This window comes from Hemicordylus capensis, chromosome 4 (genome assembly GCF_027244095.1).
Source record: "Hemicordylus capensis ecotype Gifberg chromosome 4, rHemCap1.1.pri, whole genome shotgun sequence".
Taxonomy (NCBI): domain Eukaryota; kingdom Metazoa; phylum Chordata; class Lepidosauria; order Squamata; family Cordylidae; genus Hemicordylus; species Hemicordylus capensis.
In genome coordinates this window covers 14,798,632-14,822,782 of record NC_069660.1, presented here as the reverse complement: position 1 = coordinate 14,822,782, position 24,151 = coordinate 14,798,632, and the positions used below count along the sequence as shown (strand labels likewise).

General features: G+C 43.1%; 1 protein-coding gene and 1 long non-coding RNA gene across 11 annotated transcripts in view; one reads left to right on the top strand and one right to left on the bottom strand.

Moving 5' to 3' along the window:
* The window catches only part of OSBPL2 (oxysterol binding protein like 2), a 112,652-nt gene that overhangs the window by 80,961 nt on the left and 7,540 nt on the right, over window positions 1-24,151 (top strand). For all 10 annotated transcript variants that reach the window (XR_008306146.1, XM_053245489.1, XM_053245491.1 and 7 more), the window contains 10 exons: window positions 467-542; window positions 3,578-3,712; window positions 5,486-5,583; window positions 6,657-6,839; window positions 9,027-9,134; window positions 9,722-9,811; window positions 20,093-20,216; window positions 21,282-21,401; window positions 22,397-22,520; window positions 23,327-23,417. Coding sequence is in view for 9 of the 10 variants with exons in the window: in XM_053245489.1 (XP_053101464.1) it covers window positions 467-542; window positions 3,578-3,712; window positions 5,486-5,583; window positions 6,657-6,839; window positions 9,027-9,134; window positions 9,722-9,811; window positions 20,093-20,216; window positions 21,282-21,401; window positions 22,397-22,520; window positions 23,327-23,417 (1,149 nt within the window). In the remaining variant the exon portion in view is untranslated. The remainder of the gene's footprint in view (window positions 1-466; window positions 543-3,577; window positions 3,713-5,485; window positions 5,584-6,656; window positions 6,840-9,026; window positions 9,135-9,721; window positions 9,812-20,092; window positions 20,217-21,281; window positions 21,402-22,396; window positions 22,521-23,326; window positions 23,418-24,151) is intronic.
* On the bottom strand, window positions 20,612-22,800 carry LOC128323019 (uncharacterized). Its single transcript, XR_008306149.1, has 2 exons — window positions 22,287-22,800; window positions 20,612-20,808 (listed from the first exon to the last, which is right to left on the bottom strand). It is a non-coding gene; the product is annotated as an uncharacterized LOC128323019 (long non-coding RNA).

The following is a 24,151-nucleotide window of genomic DNA, read 5'->3' as shown; positions in this document are numbered from 1 at the left end:
AACTCTCGCAAGAGTCCTGCCACGCATGTGATTTCTGCCAACCATCCTCACACATCTGGCTCTGGCTTAGAGAATTAAGTATATAGATAAGTTGCATTGCTTTGAATCAACCTTTAATTTCAAGTGATTATATCCAAGATTGCAGTCTGAAGTTTGCTTCCACTGTGTTTCCCTCAGGATGCATTTAAAAATGCATATAGCTATGTGGTCAAAAAATAGTCAAAATTGTGCACTTCATGTTGCAAAGGTCAGATGCAGGTACAAAGATGCTGGAATCTTGGAGTAGGTACTGGGAGTTCTTGTGATAGATGAGTATCCGTGTTGGCATCTGACTTTATAAAGAGCTGCAGCCGCTTATTTGAATGAATAGGGAAATATAGTGTTAGAAATTACGATTACAGATGAGGGCATTTGCAGAAGAGCATTAGCCATTGGATACTAACCTGTTGATTTATTCTTCCTGCAGAACAACATTACCTGCACCAATGTTTACTAGGAGCGATTTTAGTATTTGGAGTATCTTAAAAAAATGTATTGGACTGGTAAGTTAATGACCTATGGTGGTTCTGTTTGCCTAATGCTTTTCGGTGAAATGTTGCATCCTAATGGGGGAGAAAAGGTCAAATTTGCACATGCAAACAGGGTTAGGGTAAAAATAGTGCAAGCACTGGTGTGGAACAACACACATAAGAAGATAAGAGTTAAACTGACTGGTCTTATTGTCCAAACTAAATAAGGTATGGGCGGGGGGAAATACCATAAAGCTTTTACTGCTCTTTGCTCTGGGAGTAAGCCCCATTGAACACAGTGGGACTTGTTTACTGCATGTTCTGAGTAAACATGCAACCAATTGTACTATTGGCCTTCATAACAAAGAGAGTCCACTCCTCATCTTCCAATCACTTTGTTTCCTCCTTTTGTACTTTTCCAATTCCTACTATATTATTATAGTACAAGTATTTTTCAGCCCGTTAATTTAATGGGCGCTAGTCTGCACCCTCAACCACCGCCTCCTTCGGCCGGGGCCAGCGCCATCTGGGGCCGGCGCCGGCCTCCCCGGCCGGGCCAACCCCCCCCGCCACCTCAGGGCTCCCTTACCCTTTACACGGCCAGTCTGGTTCCGCGGCTGCCGCCTCCGGGCTTCCTGCGGCGGCCGCCACTGCCAGCAACCCCAGTCCTCCCGCCAGTCTCCTTGCAGCCACTGCTGCCACCATCGGGGCCAGTTGCCCCGCCGCTGCGGCCACCGCCGCCTCGCCCGCACTGCTGCCGCGGCGGCCACCGCCATCGGGGTCAGTCGCCCCGCCGCGGCCGCCGCCTCCAGCCTTCCTTCCAAAATGGCCGCCTGGTGTCGGCGGTCGTGTCTCCCTCGGACTGTTCTGGGCGACACGGACGCAGACCCCAACGTTCTAAAGGCACGGACACACACTTAGCCTTTTATTATAGAGGATACTACCGGTCTTACTTTCGGGGTAGGTCTTACTTTCGGGGAAACAGGGTATATCTTAATATACAGTAAAGTCATTCACATGACCAAAGTGGGGAGGGCTGGGTGGGGGGAGGCAGGATCCTGCCTGCCTTCCCCCAGATGGTTTGAGCCTTTTCCGGGCTCCTCTGCTCACATGCCCACATGGCTGACACTGTGGTGAACTAGAGAGATGCACAAGCCGGCGCCACTCATGTGGGGCCGGAGCTGGTGTGCAGGAGACTGTGTGCAGCTGCTTCTTTGTTCCTAGAAGCCTGTATGCTGTGAGAATGACTCCAATATATGTAGATTGGCTAACATCCTAATAGTTCACTTGTGCAACAAGCAAAATTATGCTTGTACAGGAAGGTTGCAGAGCTTGGTGAAGGTGGTGCTCCTCAGTGTTGCACAACTGCTAGTGGGAGACTTTCGGAACACATACAAGATGGTGATACAAGGTTGATCAACAAGTGTTGTGGAACAGACTCGATCAACGTAAACATCTTTTGCTAGTACAAAGCCTAGTCTTGAGCAGACATTCCTTTCTTTACATAACATCCTTGTACTACATCGTTACATTAGCACAATAGTATTATGTTATTGCAACACTTATCTGAAATGCAAACTCCCAATATAGTGGAGCTTGCCTGCACAACATCCTTGAAACAAGCATAAGTGTCTCTTCACAAGTACACTGTTAGGCTACTCACTTACTAATATTTTACTGTATTTTTAAGATTGGGCTGCTAGGTCTGCACACAATATTTATATTGTGAGTGCATCATAGATTTATATAATGACATTGTAGCATAAACAGGTGGCCCTCATTAACTGGACTTTATATCTGCGGTTTTGTGTATCCACGATTGGGTTTTAGAGACCCAGTTTCATTATTTCTGGATAGAAAACTAGGTGAAATTCACCTATCTGTGGTTTTGAGTGGCCAGAAATGACTTGCAGTGTCATTTCTGGTTGCCATTTTCCAGCAGAGAGCCATTTTGTGGCTCTCTCTCTTTTTAAAAAAATAAGTATTTATTTTGGCAAATACTCAACAATTTTTGGGGTTTGGGGGAGCATTGCCTGCAGACCAGGAGAATAAGGTACTGTCCTTTTCTTCTTTTATTTCTGCCCTCCTTGCTTTTTGGGCCCTTTTTTTGGTTAGGAACCTAAGCCCTCCAATTCCTATTGATTCAAGTTTTTGCTGTTCAGTTTCCGTATTCACACCTATAAGTGAGAACGGAACCCTGCAAATGACGAGGGCCACCTTTATTTGGCTTGTGGAAGCTTATCAGGCACAAAAGTATGCAGAGCAGATTGGTGTAAATGCTGAACTGAGTTGAGCAACCAAATAGACTAAACAGGCCTGCTCAACTTAGGTCCCCCAGCTGTTTTTGAACTACAGCTCCAATAATCCCCAGCCACAGCAGCTAATAGCTAGGGATTATGGGAACTGTAAGGCAACATCTACAGGAGGTTGAGCAGCCCTGGACTAGGAGATGAAATTAACTAGTCACCCACTATTTTATCACTGTCCTTTTGAGGAAATTACACGATATAGTTTTGGCTCAGAGAGTGCCTATGGGGCAGATGATTTTCTGGGTGACATGCAAAAGTTCATTTTGTGTTAGTTATGGCTGTGTTCACACAGTCACAGTGATCTTGGTTAAAGAGTTAACCAGGATTGCTGAGCCCTGCAGAGCTGATTGTGGAAACCCAGGTATCCAGGCAATCCTGAACAGACCACTGTGGTTAAACTGCATTTAACCTGGATGGACAACCAGGATTCTTTGGAGATAAAAGCTGGTCTTGCGGTAGTGGTCATGAATTGTCCCCTTTGCTAAGGAGAGTCTGTCCTGGTTTGCATTTGGATGAATGACTACATGTGAATACTGTCTGCTATAAGATATTCCTCTTAGTGGATAGGGCTTTGGCTCAGTGGTAGAGAATCTGCTTGAATGCAGGAGATCTCAGCTGAATCCCTGGCATCTCCAGGGAGGACAGTAGTAAACTAAATGGACCAATGGAATCACTTGTTATAAGGAAGCTTCCTGTGTACCTTCTATATTTTTTTTTTAGCTAGATAAAGGTCTTCAGATTTTCCCCTTTACTGTTTAGGAGCTGTCTAAGATTACAATGCCCATTGCCTTCAATGAACCCCTGAGTTTTCTTCAACGGATAACAGAATATATGGAACACACATACCTCATTAATAAAGCATGCAGTCATTTGAACCCTCTAGAAAGAATGCAAGTAAGTAATGTTTTCTGACTTTTCTGTTGTTGGATGTTGAATGTCTTTTCTTTTTCCTCAAATTATCTGTATTGGCTACTTTTCTAAAGAGCTGTGGAAGCACAAGAAACGGATCTGATTGGTCAAGTAGGTATGTCTCTAAATTATTACTAGACAACCAATGCAGGACTCTGAAGTGGTATGGGAAGGCATTATGTTTCAGGTGGCTAAAACGGAATGTAGCATATGCAAGTTCTGTCAGCTTTTTCCAAATCAATGTAAATCCTACTATATTGGTGCGGTCTTTAGCTGAACGAAATGCCCTGTTTCACATGGGGGCATTCTTTGTTTCTTTGATAGCACCCCACTTTTAAGAGATTACATGTCATTCTTACACATTAAAATTTAATTTGGGATGTTGTCAGATAAACAGTCCAATGCCAATAGATTGCATGAGAAGCCTGTACCACACTGGGGAACAGACAAAGGAATTCATCTTCATTCAGATACAATCTCTGTATCACTTTCAAATATTATTATTAATTGAAGTCTTGTGCATTACCGAAAGCGGCTATGGACATTTTATGTAGATCTAATAAAGATATAGGTAAAAGTGTTAGCTAGAAAGCTAAGCCTTACAAATCAATATATAGGCAATAGTATTGCACAATTTTTTTTATTCAGCAGTACAGACAACTACTGACAAGAAAAGCAAATCGACTAAGCTATATTAGTAAGTGATATACTTAAATAGAGGGCTGTGTGGCTTATCAGACTAGCTCATAATTGGTATGTATATGCCAAGGGCAAAGTTTTATTTTAAATTATTTCTATCCTGCTCCTCCAGCGCCCTGCTGCTTAGGGCAGCTTACAATAAAACACATGTATTAAAACACCCCAGTATGTTTAAAATAAAGTACACCCGGCAGACTGACTGAGAGCACTCTCTAAGGGAAGAACTGGCAGTGTACCAAATCTCAGAGGAGACTATATGGAAATGAGAATCCCTGGGAGAATATACTCAAATATTCAAGAGGGTTAGGGAGAAGATTGCATCCACACTAACCATAGGCATTCTTACCCCTGGACTTTGGGGCCCTGGCCCGTGGCCTCCAAGGTCCAGGGGGCGGGCCTCCTGCCACCAACCTGCACCCGCTGCTCTGCCATGAGGCCAAACCACTCATTTTTTCAGTAATTCTAGCTGCCAGGGTGTGTGTGTGTGTGTGTGTGTGTGTGAGAGAGAGAGAGAGAGAGAGAGAGAGAGAGAGAGAGAGAGAGAGAAAGAGCCGAGCAGACCTCCCCTGCCTCCCCCCGTGGTGGCAGCGGGCAGAGTGGGAGCGGCACTCTATTATAACTGCACAGGCACACTGGAGCACCTCACAGTTCTCAAGGGCCGTTGGCCCGGATGGTCAGGCCCAGCTGCTGCTCCCACTCAGCCCACTGCTGCCGCTGCAGGAGGCCAGGGAGACCTGCTCAGTTCACCCCTGCCCCCACTCTCCAGTGGCTAGAACTATTGAAAAATATCAATGGTTCGGCCTCATGTGCGGGGAAGCCTCACGACTGTGGCGGGGGGCATGTGGTGGGCTTTGCAGTGGCGGCGAGGGGGCCTCGTGGCGGGTGCACCACTGCCATTAACTGGTCGTGTTTGCTGAGGGGGAGGTCTTCCTTGCCCTTTGAGAACTGTGACTTAAAGGGAACGTTGTTCAGCATAGCAGCATTAATAGTGAAGTAATTGTCAATTCAGGTATGTACTATGTTTTGTATGAAGACCTCTTACCTCTATGCACTTTGCAGGCTGTTGCTGCTTTCGCTGTTTCTGCTGTAGCCTCTCAGTGGGAGAGAACTGGCAAACCATTTAACCCTTTACTTGGCGAAACATATGAATTAATCAGGTGAGAATGCAGTCTTGATGGGAGTTGTGTTTGTGCTTTGGGTTGCATCCAATTGTAGTGACCTGGGCACAGGGGGGTCTATCCAGACATAAATTTAGACTTGATCTTCATTAATGTGAGCTGCTTCAAACATTAGACTCCATGTGATCAGTATTTGATGTATTGGATCACTCACCTAACTATTTAGAAATGGTACAAGCTTTTAAATCTTGAGGCATGAAGGGATGCTCATGGAGACCGAGTGTCAGGGCTGATGAGTGAACCATAGTGTAATCTTCCAGCTGCCAGGGTCTTTACTGTCTCTTAGATCATAGCTATCTATCGACTCTTGGGAAAGGGGTTGTATTTCCAGCTGCGTAAGCTACATAATATCTATACACAAATTATTCTAGTTTTTCTTGTTGAATATAGGGCATATTGGGCTAATGGTGTGATGTCAGCACGAGTAGTGCAATTGGACATGGATGAAGGACACAGAATACCTCATACAAAATTACCTTTTTCTGGGGGATAGTACTGCTTCTTGTATTTGTGGCTTTACATTCAAGTACCAAACCAGGAGTACAATAAGTTCTCGTGTAGACATGTATTTAGACACGTCAGTGACGAAATCAACATTGTTGGCAAGGATGATTGCGTAGAAGATGGAGGGGATTTGTTCTCTGTTTCTGAGTTTAAATCTGCCTTGTAATTTCGACTTGATGTTAGGAAGGATTTCCAAACTGCAAGAGCTTGTCAACAGTGGAACAGTCTACCTTGCACAGAAAAACACTGCCTCTCAGATTGGACAGCCATCTGCCAGGAATACTGTAGCAGATTCCTGCGCTGAGCAGGGGGTAGAACACCTTCAAGTTCCCTTCCATCTCAAAAATTCTATGACTGATAACTCATAATAATGCTCAGTTTTCACTTCAGACCCTGCAGTTATTTAACGGCCTAGCCACTGACAAGTAATGGGGTGTGAGTGTCTTTTCAGCAGTTTCAATAGAAGGTGGACTAGACTAGTGCAGCAGTAATTCAGAGCTGGTCTTTTCACATTTATACTGATCATTTATTGTCTTTTTTATTTCTAGGGAGGATTTAGGTTTTAAGTTTATTTCTGAACAGGTCAGTCATCACCCACCTGTCAGTGCATTTTATTCAGAAGGCTTAAACCAGGACTTCATTTTTCACGGATCCATTTACCCTAAACTGAAATTCTGGGGGAAGAGTGTGGAAGCGGAGCCTCGGGGAACAATAACATTGGAGCTTTTAAAGTATGTCCATTTTTTCCCTCCTTTTATCTATGTATCTCGTTAAAACTATCTTAAGTGAATAAAAAAATGTTAATTTTTGCCAGTGAATTATGAGGAATTGTGAGCAGTTGAACACTTATGAAACCTGCACTTCTTTGACATGGACCAAGAGACTAAGTATAAGTCACTTATGCATAAATTGTATGAATTCACTGAGGCTTTCTGGAGGGATGCCATGAACATATGACTGCAACATTCCGGCTTCATTCCCCACCCCACCCCTTAGGCAGCTGACATTTACCGTAACAAAAAAGATTATTCTTTCGCCTGTTGAACTTCTGGTATGTGTGTTTGAAGCTGAGAAATATTATGAATGCTGCTGGTAGTTTCTCTTTGAATATCGATAATACAATAGGATGGACAAACAGAAAAGTATTGAATTTGTTGCTAGTATACAAAAGATAGTAAACTTAGATACTTGACCCATGCACAAAAGAGAATTAAAACAAGTAATTCTAGGTAGAACTAATGGAAACTGCTTTTCACTTCTTTTGATATTAAAGTTGCTTTTGTTTTGGAGTGTAAACAAATGAGTTCTACAGGGGTCATCTGATGGGTTGAGTGGCCACCATCTTGTTTAAAGATGATGGGTTGCTATAGTAATCCATGTCAGGATACCCTAGACAACCTCCAATGTGTTGTGATTTCGATTTGTATTGGGGTAGGCACATGCAGACACATGGGCATGGTAATCTCATAAGCCTTTATTCTTTATGAAAATAGGCTAAAATGAACTTTTGTGTAATAACACAGGGAACTTTTTGGGTAATAACACAGTGCCCCTGCTCAGTTTTTGCCAGTTGACTTCTACCCCTGCACCCCATCCCATGCTGTTCCCAAGGGTGTCCCAACCCCAGGAGTGACTTTGAGGCGGTGGGGGGTGGGGGTTAGGAACATAGGAAGCTGCCATATACTGAGTCAGACCATTGGTCTATCTAGCTCAGTATTGTCTTCACAGACTGACAGGGGCTTCTCCGGGGTTGCAGGCAGGAATCTCTCCCACCTAATCCAGGGTGGACCCTGCTTAGCTTGGGGGGCAAGGCATGCTTGCTACCACAAGACCAGCTCTCCCGGTCTTGTGGTGTTGCTGCTGGGAGGTGGGGTGGGAAATTTCACTTTTCCAAATTTCCTTGCACTTGCAGAAGGTTTGAATCCAAGTCATACACTTTTAAAATGTTTCATAGCACTAAGCTGTACCAGTAACAGATGATTCTGTGCTCCAAATATGTTTTGGCCTAGCCAGCAAATTGTTGTGGTTAGGAGTCTGACCAGTTTTAGAAATCTGATCCTTTACGACTAAGCTCAGACTACACATAATATGCAAATGTGTGTAATAAGCAGTCTGTTCATTTACTATATTTACCCAAATACAAGATGACTCTGAATTTAAGATGTGCCCCTTTAAAAAATAGAAGTTAAATACAGGTTATACCTATATTTTCTGAAGAGGAAGATAACCCCCTGATTACTAACATCAAAGAACTTGGAAAAAAACTAATCTTGGATTCAGGTAAATACAGTTGGTGAGGAAAAGCTGCTTCTCTAGCCCTCTTTCCTTTCTAAGCTGCCCTCCCATGAACAGCATCTCTCCCCCTTTTAAAAATATTAAAGCAACTGGAGAAGGGGACAGAAGTTTTTAACACTTTCCTCTTGCATTGTTTCCTGATTGAAATCTGTCCCCTTGCTATTAATTAAAAAGTCAAACACAAACAACGATGGCTCTGTGATGATGGATCTCCTCTGTTGCATCTAGCTGCACCCTCAGGTAGTGTCTGTTTCATTCTTATGTTCTTAGCCACTATGCTTCACCAGGGCACACGGTCACTGGCCATTCTATACCCAAAGAAGGTTGTACATTACCAGCCTGTCCATCCAAGGCCTGAACATGCACTATCTTGAATATGAGATTGTTTTCCCAATATTTCATGCCTGCACAGCACCTGCATTTCTAAGTGAAAATGATTTTCTCCAGGAGCTTATTTTATATCATAAATGTCATTTTTTTAAAGGGTAAGTGCATCAGAGTATATTACACAGACAGGAACTTTTATTAGAAGATTAATTTGGAAGAGTTAGAATTTAATTTGTGCATCTGTTTCATTGCCCTGGCATAAAAGGTGATCAGATTTCAACCCCCTTTCTTCACAGATATAATGAAGCTTACACATGGACTAATCCTACCTGTTGTGTACATAATGTAATTATTGGCAAGCTCTGGATAGAACAGTATGGCACAGTAGAAATTATAAATCACAGGTAACTTTAACTTATGATACAATGTGGAACAGGGCCCTCTTTTATATACAAGAATGTGCTTCTTCTAACTTGCTGTATGGTACAATCATGGTGGCCTATAGGAACTTAAGCAACTGTGTAAAATGGCCCTTCCATCATATCATTGGATATTTTATTTATTTATTTATTTAGAATATTCCTATATTGCCCCAAAACTTGTGTCTCTGGGAGGTTTACAATTAAAATCATTTAAAACATCAAATCAATTAACAATTAAAATCATTTGAAACATTTAAAACCCAGTATTAAAACTATAAATCTAATAAAAGCTTGGGTGAATAAATATTTCTTCAATGCCTTTTTAAAAGTTGCCAGAGATGGGGAGGCTCTTATTTCAACAGGGAGTGCATTCCAAAGTCCAGGATATGGACAGCAGCCCTCCCAGGCTGCATATCAAATGATCTGAAAAGTTATTGAGTTATTGGGGTGTTCACAACATGGGGATTAAGGTCCTAATTCAGTGTGGCTTGCGCTACAACATTATTGAGATTCAGCACTAAGGTTTTAGTTTTCTAACATGTTACCTTTACCTTGGTTTCCTCTCACAGTACTGGAGATAAATGTATCCTTAACTTTAAACCATGTGGGCTGTTTGGTAAAGAGCTTCACAAAATAGAGGGCTACATTCAGGATAAAAAGTAAGTGGAATGTGTATTTATGAGTATGTTTAATAGTTCAGCTCCATTACCTTTTCTTAGTTGGAACAGAGGTGAATTGAGGATGTGGTTCACATGACCAGGTCTACCTGGGCTAATGCAGCCCTACCCGGGTAGACCTGGTCGTGAGAACTGGCGGGATCAATCCTGATCTCAGCTCTCCTCTGCCAGGTAGCCTGGGTTTTTTACCTGGGCTAGAAGTGAGGTAGGAGGGTGTGTGTGCGCCCTCCTACCCCACCTCCCAGTTGTGTGAGAGTGTTCAGGCTGCTGTCAGCCATTGCTACCATAGAGGCTGGGGGAAGGAATTTCTACAGTGCACTGTGCGAGAATCACAGTGCATTGTGGAATTCCTGGTGGTCGGACATCCTTCACTCCTGCCTCTCTCTCACCGTGCCACTCACCACAACAGTGATTGTGTGGGAGTGCAGTGTGGCGAGCAGGGTGACAGTGACAGTCGTATGGGGGAAGGTAGAACCTAACCTGCATTTCTCCCTGGCCCCAGGAAAAATGGCTGTGTAAATGACGTTCATACCTACTTATATGAGCCAGTGTGATTTTTCTGATGTGTGATAAGCTCTACAAAGTCTTTGTTCCTAAGATGACACACATACTTGGATCCCAAACTAGCACTGGTCTTGTTAGACTTTTGGTTTTTAAAATAAAAGAAATAATAAATATACCAGAAGTCTGAAATTTTTTATCCAGTTAAACTTTGCGTGGTGCCGTTTTAGATAAAGATAGTACATTTGTTTTTCTGCCACGAACACTGCTCCAAGCTGGGGAGGGGCTTCTGTTTGTTGAAAAGGGCCAGCCAATCAGCTCTCTGCAGAGCCAACCGCTTCTGGAAATGTGAAGAATCAATTGTTCCTGAGTTTGATTTCTCTGAGAGAGGTTGTGTGTCTGGTCAAAAAGGAGTGAGTGTGGATCGATAAGGGGTCTCACTACTCCAACTATGTATGTCTGTACACATCTTGAGTTGCTGCTGGCATTTGTGGTAGATTTCTACTATTTGGCTGGTTCTCTTCCTGTTTGCTAACATGTTTCTATAGCGGGTTAAAGCCTTTGTCTCAGAGCAAGCTCACATGAGGGAAAGAAATGCTGAATCATCTCTGCTGAGCTGCCTGGCTAGGCTTCTCCTAAAACTATTCTGTATTATCAAAATTCTGCTGCCGCCATCCCTCTTATAAACACAGCTTTTACCTCCCTGGGCTTGGGGAGGATTCCCAGAGAAATTTATTTATTTATTTATTACATTTAAATTTAAAACATCAAATCACTTAACAATCAAAATGATTTAAAACATTAAAAAATTTAAAATATTTAAAACACAGTATTATATTTTTTAAGGTTTTCTTTTCCTTTTTCTCTCCTGCCTGGAGCCGAGGCCATCTCTGAGTGGATTATCCTTCCCATGTGCTCCCAACTCCCAGGCAGAACTAATTGAAAATGTTACAATGCTTTAATCCCACCCAGTTCTTTTAGTCCTGGTTCGCTCCTAGGCACTCCTACTTTTTCCTAGCTCTAAAAATCTCTCTAAATATCTCTTCTTCCTTTGTATTTGTTGTTTAGTACCCTTTATATTACTCCCTCTGCCCTAATCCTCCTTCTTAACCTTCTCGTATAACTTTAAAAAACAAACAAAAAACCCTCCCTGCTCCTTCTTCCTTGCCATCTGTCCTTTCTGCTTATAGAGAGGGCACAGGCTATTAGGCATATTTTGCTTCCAAAAGGCAGAAACACAGCAGGTTTTCTACGCCTGACTTGGGTGCCAGGCTCTCCTCCGCCGTTCTCACTGCCTTTACCGGCCACGCTGACGCACTCTACAGCCGAAATGGAGGCCAATTTGCAAGATGGTGATCTGCTAGCTAGATTGATGAGGAGCTCTGCGAGAGCTCAGAAAGAGTCTGTGCCAGACAGCATGGGCCAGGCTGCAGCCTCGCTCCCACCGCTGCCAAGCACTTTGGGGATGCCGCGCGCCCTTTCCAACATGGGTGGCAATGGACCCTGACTTTTGGTGGGAAGGTTGGGAGGCGCTGCGTCTGTAAGCCGCTTCTCTCCAACCTCCAGAGATGCCGCGGTAGACCGCCAGGGAGCAACAGGAGTCTTGAGATGTACCCAGATGGACTTTACGACTTCGGTGAGATTCCTCCTTGGCGGGGCTAGCCAGGGCACAGTTCCTGCAGATCCCTTTTCATCTGCCACATCTATTAACTTCCCCCAAGAAATGCCACTGGCCTGGCAAGAGTGATTTAAAAATACCCTAGCCCTATCACTACAGGGTTCAGAAGCATAGAGCAGGAAAGAAAAGGGGAAGGGAGGCACTGTCTAACTCTTCATCCACTGATACTGAGACCAGGCCTCTTGGCAAAGCCAGAAAGAAAAGAAAGCATACTAAAAGGGCACCACAATACAAATCACCTGCTCCTAGGGATATTATTGGCAACGAGAGGGAAATTCACTCATCTGAGTACTTTGGAGCAGATTCCCCCACCCCCACTCCCAGTGTTCCTATACCTGTCACAGGGAGAACCAACCTATAACTGTAGCTACTGCTCCAAATCAACCTATTACTGTGACTACTGTTTCAAATCAGCCTATAACTGTCACTTCTTCTCCACTCATTGGGCTAATGGGTCTACACCTATACCTAATGAGATTGAATTAAATACAAATACAAATCCAGTTAACCCTATAGAGGACCCTGTTGGGGAGCCACTTCTAGATCCTTTGGATAAAGAAGAGGGGGAGTGGTCAGATGATCGGGAGAACCCTGCTTCCACCATACCCCAACTCCTATTTGCTCATGTGGACTTTACACTCTTGGTCCTCAGAGCTGTTCACACGGTGGGGCTTACCCCGCAGTACCAGTAGAAGCAGCACCTCCCACTAAGGGAGCTCTTGTATTTCCCAAGCAAAAAGGGAAAGAACTTGACCAACCTTTACCTGAACTATTTGCTGTCAAAGAGGAATGGTTGTTAGAATCAAATAATAGGAAGTCTATTGCAGTAGCCAATAAATACTACTCATTCCAGCAAGAAGCTGCTGCTATGTTCAACGTACCTCCGGCCGATGCCCCAGTGGTGGCCCTACTCAGTGGTTCATTGTTACCCCTGCTAACTGGGCAAAGAGGCACCTTTTACCGTGGTGATTCTCTTTATTTAGCAGGGGGAGAGTAACTGGCCCTCTCCACCCCCAGCACAGTACTTCCAGTGACTGTAGCTGGGGTCTATCTTATGTTTCTTTTTAGAATGTGAGCCCTTTGGGGACAGGGTTCCATCTTATTTGTTTGTTATTTCTCTGTGTAAACCGCCCTGAGCCATTTTTGGAAGGGCGGTATAGAAATCGAATTATTATTTCTTGTTTACACAGTCAGACAAGTGTTATTGACTGGTATGTTTTATCCAGGCATCGAGTCCTTCCCAAGGACCTGGGATGGGTATTATTATTATTATTATTATTATTATTATTATTATTATTATTATTATTATTATTATTTCCTCTTGTTTACACAGTCAGACAGATGTTATTGACTGGTTTGTTTTATCCAGACATCGAGTCCTTCCCATAGACCTGGGATGGCTGAATTTTATCATCAATACTGTAGGTTATTATAGATATCATCGCAGAATATAGGCTGTTCCCAGTAAAGCTGCTTTTTGTCAATGGCTGATGGTGATTTCTGTGGCCCCTATGGTGTTGAGGTGCTCTTCAAGGTCTTTTGGAACTGCACCCAGGGCGCCAATTACCACTGGGATTATTTTGGTCTTTTTCTGCCACAGCCTTTCAGTTTCAATTTGTAGATCTTTGTATTTGGTGATTTTTTTCTATTTCTTTTTCTTCTATTCTGCTATCCCCTGGTATTGCTATGTCGATTATTTTCACTTGTTTTTCTTTCTTCTCGACTACAGTTATATCTGGTGTATTGTGTGGCAGATGTTTGTCTGTTTGTAGTCGGAAGTCCCATAATATTTTTACATCTTCATTTTCTACCACTTTTTCAATTTTATGGTCCCACCAATTCTTGGCTACAGGTAGCTTGTATTTTTTGCAGATGTTCCAGTGTATCATCCCTGCTACCTTGTCATGCCTTTGTTTGTAGTCAGTCTGCGCGATCTTTTTACAGTAGCTGATTAGGTGGTCCACTGTTTAATCTGCTTCTTTACAAAGGCGGCACTTGCTGTTTGTTGTGGATTTTTTGACTTTTGCTCTTATTGCATTTGTTCTTAGTGCCTGTTCTTGTGCAGCCAGTATTAAACCCTCTGTTTCTTTCTTCAAGCAACCATTCTTAAGCCATTGCCAGGTCTTGGTGATGTCTGATTTTCCACTTATATTGTGCAAATATTGACCATGCAGGGGCTTATTTCTCCATTTTTCTGCTTGGTTCTTGACTTGTTCTTTCTTGTAGGCCTGCTTTCTTTCATTGGTGTTGAATAGTTTTGCATTATTGACCATTTGAAGTGCATCTTCTTCACTGTCCTTGATATATTCTTCAAGGTCTCTTTTCTCCTCCTCTACTGTTTGATGGACTTGCAGCATTCCTCTTCCACCTGAGCTGCGAGGGAGGTATAGCCTATCAACATCACTGCAGTGGTGCAGAGCATGATTGATGGTCATGATTTTCCTGGTCTTACGATCCAGCGTCTCTAGCTCTGCCTGGGTCCAGTCTATTATTCCTGCACTGTATCTGATAACAGGTATAGCCCAGGTGTTTATGGCTTGTATGGTGTTCCCGCCATTGAGTTTGGACTTGAGGATTTTTCTAACTCTCCTGATGTATTCACTTCCCATTTTTCTTTTAACTTCAATGTGTGCGATCTTATCAGCCTGGAGAATGCCCAAGTATTTGTAATGTTCTTTCTCTTCCAGGTTCTTGATCTTGCTTCTATTGGGCAGTTCTATTCCTTCTGTTTTTCTTATTTTCCCTCTGTTCATTATTAATGCAGCACACTTGTCTAGTCCAAACTCCATTGCTATATCGCTACTGAATATACGGACAGTGTTTAGCAGTGATTTGATTCCTGACTGGGACTTTCCAGACAACTTCAGATTGTCCATGTACAGCAGATGGTTGATTTTACTTGATGTTTTAGATGTTTAGTATCCGAGGCCTGTTTTGTTTAGTATTTGTGAAAGTAGGGTCATGGCGATTACAAACAACAGAGGGGATAGTGAGTCCCTTTGGAAAATGCCTCTTCTAATGCTAACCTGTCCAAGTGTCTCACATCATCATCATCATCATCATCATCATCATCATTATTATTATTATTATTATTATTATTATTACCCAGGTATGGGGAATTGGCACTTAAGGACCAGAATGACAAACGTATAGAAGCTTCATCTAGAAAAGCAAATGAGGCATCTTCGTTATCCATCAGGGTTTCAGTGGCGACTTCCATTTTGTCTCTTTCCTTGGTGGTGTGGCTGGATGATTTAACTGAAAACCCTCCATCGGATGTCTTCAATCTTAGACATCAATTAATAAAAATCCAGAAGACCCAGGCATTCGTTTCCGATGCCACATTAGATGCCATACGATTCTCCTCCCGTGCTTCTACCACTACTGTGGTAGGGAGACATAATCTTTGGCTAAAGCACTGGCCAGTTGACGCAGCATCTAGGGCTAATTTAGCTGCAGTACCTTTTGATGGTGTAAAGTTATTTGGTGATGAGGCCCTCAAAGATGTCTTAGTTGAGTCAAAAGAAACACGTAGGATTATGCAATTACCTACCCCTCCACGTCGCCAGGACTGCCCGGCGGCTAGAAGACAGTTCCAGTATCGTTTCCAGCCCTTTTGTTCATTCTTGCCCTCCTTCCGTGGGAGGGACAAAGACTTCAGGTCTCAACGCCCCCAATGGAGCAGAAAACAGGGGGCAAGAACATACATTCAGAACTGCCAGAACTTTACCAACCAGCCCAGAGCTCAGAAACAACGATGACTTATCTCTGGTGGGCCTGGGGGGACGCCTATCAACTTTCCCACAGTCTTGGGAAGTCACTACCACAGATCAGTGGGTGTTGAAAACAGTCAACAGGCTACAAAATAAATCTGACCTCGGTTCCCCCAGCAGGTTCTTACTCACACCTCGATCCCGCTGGCCTCTAAAACAATCGGGGCTACTAAGGGCAATCCAGCATTTGCTTCATATGGGGCAATAGAGTTAGTTCCATCAGCTCAATATAGAATGGGTATTTACTCGATAATATTCAGAGTTCCCCAAAAAGACAAGTCCCTCAGGGCGGTGCTAGACTTAAAATATCTGAACTGCTGGGTGCCAAAGCGCAGATTTCACATGGAATCTTTGTGTTCTATAACAGAGGCCCTAGAACACCTGGACCTATTAACATCAGTAGACTTAAAGGAGGCATATTTACATGTGTCAATACATCCAGAAAGTCGATACCTGCTAAGTAAGGTTCAAATACAGCGGAATTCATTATCAATACAAGGCCTACCCTTTGGGCTCTCATCCGCCCCGGGGGTGTTTACAAAGGTGCTGGCACCTATAATAGCACACCTAAGGTTACAGGAAATCACCATCTTTTCTTATTTAGATGATCTCCTGCTGAAGTCGTCATTGATCCTAGCAGCTACAAAAGACCTACATATAACATTGCAAACCCTAAAACATCACAGGTTTCTTATAAACGAAGACAAAAGCCACTTAGAACCATCTTATCAACTATTACACCTAGGTGTCCAGATAGATACTCAAAGAGACAGAGTATACCTGCCGACAGAACAGATGCAAGCCCTACAGCAGGAGGTGGCAACGGTCTTACTGACAGGACAGGCAAGGTTATTGGCCTTAGCTTGACTTCTAGGTCTAATGGTGGCATCTGTAGATTCTGTACTATGGGCCAGGCACGACCTGAGGGATCTCCAATGTTTTCTACTCCCATTTCACTTACCTATTGCCCGGAAAATCAACTTTTTAGTGGATGTCTCACCACAAGTTGTACAGTCACTACAGTGGTGGATAGCAGACTCCCACCTGCAGAAGGGGAAACAGTTTCTCGACCTACCCTGGATCTTGATTACAACAGACGCCAGCAAGACGGGTTGGGGGGCACATTGCCAAAGCAGATCAGCACAAGGGTGGTGGTCCAGAATGACAGCATTGCACAGTATCAACTGGTTAGCACTCAGGGCAATTCACCTGGTGTTGATCTCCTTTCAGAATCTGATATTCCAACAGCATGTGTTGATCAGGACTGACAATACAACTGCAAAAGCCCATATAAACAGACAGGGCGGAACCAGATCAAGATCACTACAGACGAAGGCTGCATTGATCATGAGCTGGGCAGAGAACAACCTGGCCTCAATCATCACTCACCATGTCCAGGGAGACCTCAATTATATTGCAGACTGGCTGAGTCAGGAACAACTATTACCAGGGTAATGGGCTCTCAATCCCAGAGTTTTCCAGAAAACCACAGAGCGCTTAGGGAGACCCCAGGTCAACCTATTTGCTTCAGCTCTCAATGCTCAAATACCCAGGTTCTTCACCTAGTTTCCTTGTCCTCGAGTGGAGGCAATGGATGCTCTAACAATGGACTGGCCATCGGGCCTCCTGTATGCATTCCCTCTGACACCGCTACTCACACGTTTTCTCTGCAGAGTTCAAATGCTCAGGGCCCAGGTAATCTTGATGGCCCCATACTGGCCAAGGAGACCATCGTTCACAGAACTGTTTCATATGGCCACAGAAGAACCATGGTTTCTACCAGTATCTGCAGACCTACTTCCTCAGGGACCAGTAGAGCATCACGATCCAGGCTGGTTACAGCTAGCCACCCGGAAACTGAACGGGCACTTCTAAAACAACATGGGTATTCAGATAGAGTCCTGGCTACTATGTTGGCTTCTATGAGAGACTCTACTAAGCGCATTTACCAGTGCACATGGAATGCCTTCCTTCGTTGGTCGGCTAGGCATCCAGTACCTTGGGGCACTGCGAACATTAAACACCTCCTAGCCTTTCTCCAGGAGGGTTTGGATGAGACCCCGGTTTCCGTCTTGGGACCTGCATACAAAGCACTGCAGGCCCCTCCATTTGAGCCTATACTTTCTATTCCTCTGAGGAAATTATCCATCAAGACAACGTTTCTAACAGCAATTACTTCAGCATATAGAATCTCAGAGCTGCATTCACTATCTGCACACAGAAACCACTGTATATTCTCAGCTGACTCTGTCCGATTGATACCGGACCCCATTTTCAGACCCAAGGTATCGTCCTCTTTTCACAATTCACAAGACATTGTGTTCCCTTCCATTTGCCCTAATCCGGTGTACATAAGAGAGAAGGCATGGCACAAACTGGGTTAGGAGATGCCAAACACACAGAAGGTTTTTGACATACAGAGGCCTTGTTCGTCAGTTTTCTACCAGCTTCTATGGGAAACCAAGTCTCAGCATCAACAATTGCCAGATGGATACATGCGTATATTTTGTTAGCTTATGAATCCCTGCATCTGCGTGCACCTGGGCACATTCTACGAGAGTGGCAGCCACATCCGCTGCTTTCTCTACCAGCACTTCAATACAGGAGATATGCAAGGCAGCTACTTGGAAGCTTCCTTCTACCTTCACGAGACATTATAAGATCGATTCCTATGCTTCCGTTCAAGCAGCATTCGGTCGCAGGGTGCTGCAACAGGTTCTTCCCCCAGAGTGTTTTGGGTTTTTTTGGCCAGAGCTGTGGTACGTCCCACTCAGAGATGGCCTTGGCTCCAGGCAGCAGAGAAAGGAGCATTGGTTCACTTACTGTGAAGGATTCTTCTTGCTGCCAGAGCCGAGGACATCTCAGCCCTCCCAGGTGACGTCCTGGCCTACTCTATGGAAATCCTAAGCATAATGAAATTCACACAGCCTTGTACAATGTTGCTGTTTACTTAGTTGCTATTGTTTTCATATTATTTCTATTGTCAAAGGTTTTTATGTTTTTCAGCTGTTATGTACTTTTGTGTTAGTAGCTTGTTTGGCCTAAAAGAACTGGGCAGGGTGATCCTGCCAGGGCTCTTAAGGCATTGTAACATTTTCAGTTAATCCTGCCTGGGAGCACATGGGAAGGATAACCCACTCAGAGATGTCCTCGCAACAAGAAGAAGCCTTCATGGTAAGTAAACTAATGCTCCTTTCAAGGACCTACAGAGTTATTGTGCTGCAGCCAACCTCCATGGCCACATGTCCTTCCCAGCACCTCCAGCCTAGCTTCTTCTCACAAAGAACTCCCTCCTTCCTGGCAACAGCTCCCTAGTTCTCACCCACCAGGTGTGCTGATTGGCTGAGCCCTAGAGTTCACCAGCCTGTCAGTTAAGACAAAGGTTCACTTCCAGTTAACTCTTTAGAGGGAGGGGAGGCTAATCACTACAGTTTCATATAAACATTATGTTGATAGAGTTGAGAATGGATATTTCTGTTACTACTTAATTTGGTTTAAAGTTTGATGTTGTCTTCCTTTTATTGGGATTGTGTGCATAAAATAAATGTAAGTTTACCTAATGAATCTGCAGTCCCCATTTTCTTAACAGGTCTTGACACTCTGAAATACTGTGCAATGAAGTGCAATGAAGTGGTTGGAATTGCCAAACCTAATCCTGCATGTGGCCCTTAATTAATTTTTAAATCAAATTTGTGATGGTTAAATGTTGTCAGAGTACCAACCCATTTCAAAAATAAATGGGATACTTTTTCACTTATGCTCTGACATTGTTTCACAAAAATCCAACAATGAAACATTTTAATAGAAGTGGAAGGTGGAACTCTGTCAAACTGCATCCTTATGATCAGATTTTCTCTCCCCAACAAAGGATCATTTCCCAATTTCTGATGTTGTCATGTTTTGCATTTTCCCATTGCTGTTCCACCTCATTGGGTGGTGGTAGTGAAGGGGAAATGCACAACTTATGTCAGGACACTGAGTGAATGAGCCTAAACTCTATAGGGGAGAACTCTGTAGAGCAGGCCTGCTCAACTTAGGCTCCCCCAGCTGTTTTTGGACTACAACTCCCATAATCCCCAGCCACAGTGGCCAATAGCCAGATATTATGGGAGTTGTAGGCCAACTTCTGCAGTAGGGCCGAAGTTGAGCAGCCCTGCTGTAGAGGAATGGCCCTTTTAACAGATCTAGATTGAGAACAACATGCTATTCTGCTCATAGCTGGGTCTGCATTTAATTTGTTCTGAACTTCAGTATTGTTTAGAAAATTGCAGATCCTGAACTCAAGAAAAGTTTTAATTTTCCATTTAACAGCAAGAAGAAACTCTCAGTAATCTATGGCAAATGGACAGAATGCTTATGGTGTGTTGATCCTTCCACTTATGAAAACTACAAGAAGAATGAAAGGAGAGGTGGTGACCAGAAGAAACCCAAGCCGGTAATGTTTCTATATGTAGTCCTGGTGGAATGAGGAGTTGCTCCCTTCCATTTTAAAGAAGGTGTCTTCTGAAAAGGAAATATTGAGATGAACCAAATCGATATGATGCCGGCTGGACAGATTGAAACTACTAGTATTCTTGATTACCTTTTGTAACAAGGGTTCAGATTCTCCAAATTGCAATGTTCTGTTAACTCCCACAGATTTTAGTGGATGGTTAAAGCACTTGGTATCTTTCTGGAATGGGCATGGGGAGAGATTTTGGATGATATTTAGCAGCAGCTGCTATTGAGATGGATTCACATCTTACAGTCTTACAATATGCAAGATGGGAGTGGTAGAGAGGTACTAATTTTTCAGTCGCAAAGCTGTAAATTGAGACTGCTATAAGCTCGTACACTGACTATTCAAACTTTAATACATCCTTTAATAGAATCCTTCTGTAAACAATCAGTTTTTCATTTTGCTTCTCACTTGTTCTTCACACTGTTGATCACAAATCTCCAAGCATCAAGATCTGCTTTTAATGTACCTGAGATAAAATCTTAATCAGTTTGTTTTTGGGAGTTGCCAGCTGTGAATCAGATGTTTACTGAAAGTAAAGCAGTGTGTGAATAAACAAAATTGCTGTAATAGGACTCTTTAAACTTAAAGCATAATAGTAGAGGGAAATTGTTTGAATCAAAATTGCTCAAAACACTCAACATGCAATAATTTAAAAAATTGTAAAGAACTTTGGTAAACTGCTGCTCTGTTATGCTGGGTGTGTGCCATTAGTTCTGTGCTCTTCTATGTCTCTTTGGAGATAGGTCTCGGGGCAGCGTGGATGACTTAGCCACTGCTAATGGAGGGAATGAGGGCGAGCAAGGGGGGGGGAGAAGCCTCTTGGATAAATATTGAAGAAACTGCAACCAAGGAATACAGTTCCAAGGAGAGGGATTTTTGGCCCCTAATTTTCATGAGGTATTTGGGGAGAAATATATTTGCTGACTAATGAATAAAACAAAAGAGAGCATGTAACCAGGAACCTCTTACTTATAATGAAATACCATGTCTTTGTGTCAGAGTGACGATGCTGAAAATGATGAAGCTGATGATATGCCAGAGATCCAAGAGACTGTGCAAGTCATACCTGGCAGTAAGCTGCTTTGGAGGATAAGCTCTAGGCCACCAAATTCATCCCAGGTAAGTTCTCAGTATATATTGCTGATGCATTGCACAGTGGAACAGGATTAAAGAGAGCCAGCTCATAATTAGGTATAGACAAGAGAGGAAATAAAGTACTTCTCTTGGAAACTGAAAAATCTGTGCGATCAAATCTAATACAGTTCTTCTGAGCTCTGCAGCATCCTTCTTTAGATAGATGTCTACCTGAGTTGTGGAGCTCTGCGACGAGGTTTCTGATTATCCCAATGTGTTTAAATTTTAAAAGCTGCTTTAATGTGAGTTTCTCCCACCCACCCCCGCCTAAACTATGGCTTTTTCTGACTTTCCCCCTGGAACAGACTTGGGTAATGGATTTGAACTTCGTTATTCCTATCGGAGGATGCTGGCATTTTTAGTGATGCTTGCTGATTCCATACCTTTTCTCTTAATCCAGGTCGCCATGTATAAAACACCTGAAAGATGGTAGATCATTATCTGTAAGGGTTTTCATATTCTTGAACACTAGTCAGGCATTATTCAGTTTATATGCATCAAAGTTACCTCTTCCAGGTTACTATCAAGTTAGCTCTGCCTTTAGCATTGTGGCTAGGGATGACGGAAGCTCTAGTACATCAACATCTGGGAATCCAAGTTTGAGAACCCCTGGACTAGTCCATATAACTATCATTTCTCCAGCCCCATATAGCAGATGTGGTGGTGAAGGCTGAAAGGGGCTGGCGACTGAGTTTATGACAGAGGTAAAATTTGAACCAGGTACTTTCTGGGTCATACTCAAGTTGCCAGTCTGGGTATTTAAATCATCATTGCGCACAGCCTCTCTCTTTCTGCCAGTGTAGCCAAAAACATGTGAAGTCACCCCCCAAGCACTTGCTGTTATCCAACTTAGAGAGGAAGCTTACTCACTCATCACCGTCTTGTGTAGTGCTGGTGTGGAATAGCATAGCAGAACTTTACCGGAGAGTCAGATTTCAATGCAGGCTGACAATCTATTCCTTCTCTTGTTTTTATTGAAGATGTACAATTTCACCAGTTTTGCTGTCAGTCTTAATGAGCTAGAAAAGGGCATGGAAGAAGTATTGGCTCCCACTGACTGTCGTCTGCGGCCAGACATCAGACACATGGAGAACGGCGAAATAGGTACATGTGAGGGGAGTGGATATGAGTGCCTGCCTCTATCTGCAGGCATGTGCACTAGGAATCCTAACTAATTTTATTCTGTTGCCTTGCATGCCTCATCTTCATATTGAAAGAGAACTTACTGAATGGTAGAATGGGCCTGTCCTAATTTTAACCTCTTGCATACTAAACACTTTAATACTTGGGCCCACCCCCCAAAGAGTATCAAATATTAAAATAAGCAGTGCAAAAAAAACCTCTGCATCCGAATGGCCCCATATTGTTTCTATCCTAGCCCACTTCATCTGGTGGTGAGGCTGCAATGTTTTGTGTCTCATTCAGACATGGCATTAGTAGAATTGCAACCTCAGGGCCATGCATAATGTTTTGATAGAGCTGCTTTAGTGGGAAGATACAGCTCTTATGGGTCATGATGGCATGCCTCCTAAATGGTAGCAGAAAGGGAGATGTTCTGGTTCCCTGACTAGTTATGGAATGTGCTCCTCCAGGTTGTTGGGCAGGACTGAGCATCTTTCATTGCCCAAGTTAAAATGGTGTGCTGAGGGTGGGGATATGGGTTTATCTGGAATTCTAATATGGCTGGGGGTTTATGGGTAGCCTCTTATTTGAGATTGTTTTGATGCTTTTGAGTCTTGAAGTGTTCACACCAGCATGTAAAAATCCAATAAGACAAACTGTTCTGTAACATGAGTGTGTGCTAAACTTTGTTTTTAAAACTATCTGGATTTTTGTTTCTCTACCTTCCTTTCCTTTGTACTTTTCTCCTTATTTTATAAAGTAATCAATCCTATTGAAATGTCTGTTAGATCTGGCCAGCAAAGAAAAGGAGAGAGTAGAAGAGAAGCAGAGAGCTGCTCGTAAAGAACGTGCAAAAGATGAATCTGAATGGAGGACAAGGTAATGGTGGCAGGGGGTAGAAAGGAAACTGGACAGTTGTTTAATCGTGTGCAATCAGGCCAAATGGCCTCTCATCAAGTTGGGATTTTTTTGACGTGTCTGTCAAATTTGTATATCTGTCACCATACTTTTCCTGTTTGGTTCTCTTCCAGTATTAATGTTTTGGTGAGCATTTTCGAGTGAAATCTCCAATGTGCAAAATCGGGGTATTGTACATTTTTAAAAAACCACACTTGGAGTTAGCTGACAGTCAATGTATAAATATAAAACGTTTTGCACTATTATATTTGAAGGTGACTAGTGTAGTAGCACCTAGTAGTTGCTGATTAAATATTTTCGTTAATGTGATGATAAATATGGGGAAACCAAGAGCTGCAGACAAAACAGACCAACTGATGCCCCTTACTTTTACTTAGTAAGTAGAGCAAAGATAATTGCTTTTGTTTCAGCTTTAGCTAGGATTCATAGCATCCTTTTTTATTTGTGTATATAGACAAAATAAACCCTCTGAAATGTTTTGTCCTGGTCAAGACAGTACTCTAAACCATAGGTTAGGTGTTTGTCACTGAGCATGAATGCATCAGCTAGAGACTTGTGCATTCCCCTTCTCCTTTATACGTGAGAAGCACTTGAAAGCTTTTCCTATTAACCATTTTCCTATTACGTACAAACGGGTGGTTCAAATTATGTTCAGAAGCAATCATGATTGAACAGAAGCTTGATATCCTGGTTTA